The 6,000-nt window shown below is 31.6% G+C and overlaps 1 protein-coding gene across 1 annotated transcript in view; it reads left to right on the top strand.

The window, feature by feature from the left end:
• The first annotated feature begins 232 nt into the window (after window positions 1–232).
• The window catches only part of Usp30 (ubiquitin specific protease 30), a 51,963-nt gene continuing 46,195 nt past the window's right edge, over window positions 233–6,000 (top strand). The window contains exon 1 of the mRNA XM_035373469.2: window positions 233–417. Within this exon, the coding sequence (XP_035229360.1) occupies window positions 270–417 (148 nt within the window). The 5' untranslated portion in view covers window positions 233–269. The remainder of the gene's footprint in view (window positions 418–6,000) is intronic.

The following is a 6,000-nucleotide window of genomic DNA, read 5'->3' as shown; positions in this document are numbered from 1 at the left end:
AGGTTAATCACACTCAGATTTGAGATATTCTGCGAAGTTTTCGCTAATCTTAAGTTGAATTTTATTTAAATTTTACGTTTTTCTTGTAGTCTATAAGTAATAGTTAGACTTTATTCCAATAAATAAAAGTAATGCAGATTGCCATATGCATTACTTCCTACTGGGAAAAGGAAGCATCTGAATGCACTGTGCATTATATTTCTTAGCATTCTTCTAACTGCAACCGTACGTCTTTGTTATTATTGTTATTATTAGTCGAAGCATGGGTTATGTGGGGAAAATTTTTTAAAAATTATAATTCAACCCTTTCAATGAATGGTATAAATTTTTGGGTATATGTAGGTGTAGCTGCAATAGCTATAGCTGGAACATACATACTGTGGGGTCCCTCTACACGACCTAAACGAAAAAAAAAAGGTATGTTTCATATATTCTGTAATGTTTACAGTTGTATCTATGCCATAATGTCTTCGCGTTAAATGATGTTTCTTGAAAATTTTTATGTTTAGGAATGTTTTAAACAGAACAGTTAAGTCATGGTAATTATGTATGTTGAGAATTTTTCGCAGTAATTACGGTTTCCGTTCACGGAATCGGTATAATGAAACACGCTATGGGAATGTGTTACTTGTTTTAAAAGGTTTATAATCTAGACTGAAAATTTTTGGTTATTTAACCTGCATAAATTTTGTTCATATCACAGATGCCGTATAAATATTTTAATTTTTAAGGACTGTACAGAAAACTCTAATTTTTATTTGGTGTTTAAAAAATCTTGCTCTTAAGCTTGAAACTAAGTTCACGCATGGAAACTGTGTTTGTTCATTTAGAAATCCATATATTTCTGAAAGAAAAAAATGGGTGTCATCATCCAAAATTTCCAAAAAAAGCAGTCAATGATCATAAATTCAGATTATAGTACTAATATATTCAGTACCATATTTTGAAGTTGGAACTATTCTCAGATAGGTTACATAAGATTAAAATTAGTAAAGCTGGATCATAGCTTGAAAGCTGATTATTTGAGATTGAAAAAATTATGTTGGTGAATTATCTAAAATTCACAGTAATTGGTAAATTTTGCTGTTTTATTAAATAAGCAATTTAATCAGTCTTTGTGAAGAATTATTAATTTTTGACTTCCCCGCTGTAAATTTTTTGTGAACTCACACTTATTGTGAATACCAAGTTTCTTATATAGAGGCATTTGTTTATGTGGTGATTTTTATTAAATTTTGAAGATTATTAGTTGTTTCAGTTAACTATTTTTATTTCTTAAATGCTAAATTTATTTCTCAAGCCATGGCAGATCTTCCATTTGAGTTAACTTTTATTCACATTGTTTGCTGTAATAAAATGGAGCTCACTTAATGAATTTTTATGCATGTTAAATTTTTTCTAGGTAGTATTATATCAAAATTCTCTATATATTATAATTTGATGAATACTAAAACTTATTCTAATGATTTATAAATATTAAAATAATTATTGGGATTACATATGGTTATAAGATGTCATTTTCTAAGGTATCATAGTTGTAGGAAATGACTGTTTTCATTTTTTGAACTGAAGTGAAATTCATTTTTTGTTTTTTAACAAGTTTACCATAAGTCACATCTGCTTGTAATTTTTAATAATTTTTTCATGTATTTTTTAGAATTCCCTAAATTTTTTTTCGTATTTCATTTGCATAAAATATCTTTATTAAAATTTACTGTGCACTATAGGTTGTCACATTACTAATGTAACCAATATACATATTCTAGATTAATACAGATTCCAGTGATATTCTTCATACTGCAAATTTTGAAGTTATGTTTGTATGTATGATACAGCATTTTTAAAGAGATCTGGAGTATAAAGGGTTTCGAAATTTTACAGAATGTACATTTGGGTAAAAGTATAATAGGGTACCCCTTGGCGAATTTTGGCGGTACATGGATACTGAGTTTGCGCAATTCTTTGACTCATTATTTTGGCTTGCGAAGAAAAATCGCCGCTTTGCAAGCCAAAATAACAAGTCAAAGAATTGCGTAAACTCAGTATCCATGTAGACATTGACTTATTTTTACTTAAAAAAAATACCCGTATTGCACAAAAATGGCATTGCACACTCATTAGACTTTATCCATGTACACGTCAACCTATTTTCACTTAAAAAAAATCTCCGAATTGCACAAAAATGGCATTGCACACTCTTTTAACTTTATCCATGTACACGTCGACCTATTTTCACTTAAAAAAAATCCCAGAATTGCACAAACTTGCATTGCGCACTCCCCTTACTTTGTCCATGTACACATCAATATATTTTCACTTAAAAAGTCATAGAAGCACCAAATTCTACAATATAGGCAAACAAAAAACACATAATCTCAATAAAATACATTTTAAACCAAACAATAAAATCTACTAAAAGCAAATATTCACTTACCATGATTTTCGAGTTCGCTTCGTACACCCAGAGCTACGTAAAAATCAAAATATTATTCATACTCAAATGACTTTTTTCAAACCAGGTACTCTTTCTGATCGAACGCTTCACATTGTGACCATCTGAACCTTTCTTCCTACAAACCCATTCAAATCCATCTAAACGGTTTTTACATTCGACTAGATGCATATCCTTCCTACATACAGGACACTTATAATGGCTACTAAGTAAACCGTCATTTACACACCAGTCAATTAAAGCTCTTTTCCCTTTCGCTCCAAATCGTACAGAAACTTCAAATTAATCTTACTACATTTGGCCATTCTACCGTCTAAAGAATCAAACCAACACACACACCACAAAAACGCTTACAAAACATCCCATGATACAAAATTTCCCAGAATCATGCACCCGATTACATCACAATAGGGTTTCCATAACATTCAACTACTCTGGCTACCATAAATGAAACAAATTGGCGATAAATCAAACAACAACTTTGCCATAATACAAGGGGTACCTTAAAGTCTACTCTATCCTACATTTGTTATATAGAGGGGATTTCGCTACAGAACAGTGTGATTGAAGGAAAGAATGTCAAAGTTTTTAAATTCTTTAACTGTATGAAATGGAAGAATATATTTTTTAAGACAAAATTAGAATTTTTAATAATTTCAGCAATGATGTCAAATGAAGAGCCTCAATCAGTTCTTAAGTAGTTGGAGTTTATTATCAGAAGAGATAAGGATTTATAAACCTTGAACGCAAAGTCATTAAAAATGTAAAAAGCCAGTTTTTGCACAGTAGAATGACAGGTCATTAATTCGTAGAGTTAAGACTCTTCATGATGAGCAACTATGCATTATTGATTTTCATTTCACCACTTCGCCAACTATTACTGCTCTGTCAAAGTCTTTTCAACGTTTTGTTTGTGAACTGCTATTGTTGGACTGAGGAAATGAAATTTATGTTTCATAGTAGAATATCTGTAACTTTCTTTGGTTGATCTTTGGATTATGGTAACTTGGTGAAAATTTGGCGACTAACTCTGCTACAGCAACCCTCTATTTTTTTTTTCGCCATTTTGTCTTCATGAAGTAAAGACATGTTTCTTTTCTTTTTACTTACTGAACACTTTTTCCAACAATCTAATAGCCGAATTACACTTATGCTAGAAATTTTATGTAACAAAACTGCTTAATCATGACAAATATTAACTGCAAAATTGGGAAAAAGTGCATAATCGCAAACTCCTTGCGCGTTTTTCAGAATAGCACATACACATAAACCATTTACACATCGACTTATTTTTACTTAAAAAAACATCCCAGAATTGCACAAAAATGGCATTGCACACACTCTTAACTTTATCCATCTACACTGCTATTTTCTCATAAATTACAAAAATTTGCACGAAAATGCAGGAAAATTTTCTGAATCTTTAAACTAAGTAAAAAGCACATATATGAAATTACCTGATCGCGAAAAAGCATATACCCTTTCCAAGGATGAACATTTCCACGTATAAAATAAATAAAATATTCAAAAACTTTTACCTCTAAATCATCTATTATATTATAAACGTCACCAACGAATTTCTACCGCGAACATTAAAAATGGTTACAAATACTTAGTGTCAAATATTTAAATTATTTCCATGCATGTTTACTTCAACTGAAACGTATACCAAATTCCTACAAACATAAAATTCACAAAATAACTATCATTTAATTAAAATATAACTAAACCATGTACACGTCGACTTATTTTTACTTAAAAAAACATTCCAGAATTGCACAAAAATGGCATTGCGCACACTCTTCACTATACCCATGTACACTGCTTTTTTCTCATAAATTAGAAAAATTTCATGAAAATACTCAAACGTATTCCAAAATACTACAGCCCACCAGCGGCCGAGCGGTAAAGTCGCTGAACACTGGTAGTTCGGTCCGAGGTTCGAATCCCGCGAACAGGCTGGCTGCATGGGTGTTTTCGTGGTTTTCCCCATGTGTAACGTGTATACGAGCCAGTTTCCCTTAGAAAGTCCTCCACGAAAGGCATCCCTCCCCTTAGGCAGATAGCCCTAGTGTGCTTTGCCATAATTAAATACACACCAAAATACTACAAACATATAACTCACAAAATCACGATCATTAAATTAAAATATAATTGAATTAAAAAATGCTACTTAAAATATAAATAAGCACATACATTAAATTAATAAAAATTAGATTACAATCCTAATTATTTTAAACTAAATCATTGCTAATAACAATTTTCCAATAATACCATATTAATTTATTTACTCCTTACATTTAGAACAATGCATAAAAATAATATCCTCAAATGATTAAAAATACTAACTTACCTAATCTTCAGAATCTTCATTACATGGCACGCACACTTCCCTACAGAAAGAGTTCCAATCGGCTGCAGTACTACTGATAATTTCTAAATCCCAAATCCAGTAGTCAACTGGCAGTCTATTCACCCAGTAATAAGAAATTAATAAAATTTCACCCATATTCAAACTACTTTCAGCAAACCACGTACCCTTCCGTACACTCCGTTTCACAAAATGTCCATTTTCACCAGATTTCTTGCACCGCCATTCAAACTTATCTGTAATATCCTTCCTTTCACACAATCTCAACTTATTATTATTATCAGATAAATGCATTAAAAATTTAGAATTCACTTTACATAACGCCATGCAATCCGAAAATTAATCAACATTATTTCACACAACACACAATGAAGCTTTATACAAAATAATATAGTACTACAGATATTTTTCAAAATATTCCCCCCTTTTCCGATTAAAGAACTGTAATTTGTCCATTAATGTCACATGACATATCTCATAATCTCTCATTTCCCTCACACAAAATAATTCGTAATCGGAACTGAGTACTTCTCACATTATTACTAAAGTCCTAGGTAGTAACCTTTATCGCCTCCAAAATGTCGCCAAACTACCTGTTACCATATTCCAAAGATCAGCCCTTTCTTTTTCTAGTTCTGTTGGTTAGAGTAAAAAGAAGAGTACCTCTTATGTTATCGCGAAGTTGTTTCATTTATCGCCGCGCTGTGGTTTACTTATGGTGGTAGCCTGAATAGTTGAATGTTATGGAAACCCTATTATGATGTAATCAGTTGCATTATTGCGGTGAATTTGTAAGGGCTTGTCGTGCGTGTTGGTTAGAAAGCACATTGCTTGTTTTTTGGTTTAGACAGTAAATGGCTGAATGTGGTAAGATTAATTTGAAGTTTCAGTACGATTTGGAAAGAAAGGAGGAAAAAGCATTGCTTGACTGATGTGTAAATGAAGGTTTACTTAGTATCCATTATTAAGCGTCCTGTTTTTAGGAAGGAAATGCATATGGTTGGACGATACGACACTACAGAGTTTTTTTTTTACTCTTATTTTGTGAATTTATGTGCGATACCAGTATACAGATTCTAGTTCAGATAATTTTAGCAAGTTTTTGGATGCTGTGCACAAATTTTGCTACTTCTACATTGCCTGTGGAAATCATGGGATGTGCAGCAAGAGGATTAAG

The sequence above is a fragment of the Stegodyphus dumicola genome, chromosome 6 (assembly GCF_044657685.1).
Source record: "Stegodyphus dumicola isolate Sdum_Otavi_A_Nest chromosome 6, ASM4465768v1".
NCBI classification, from domain to species: Eukaryota; Metazoa; Arthropoda; class Arachnida; order Araneae; family Eresidae; genus Stegodyphus; species Stegodyphus dumicola.
This window is presented reverse-complemented; position numbering and strand designations above follow the sequence as displayed.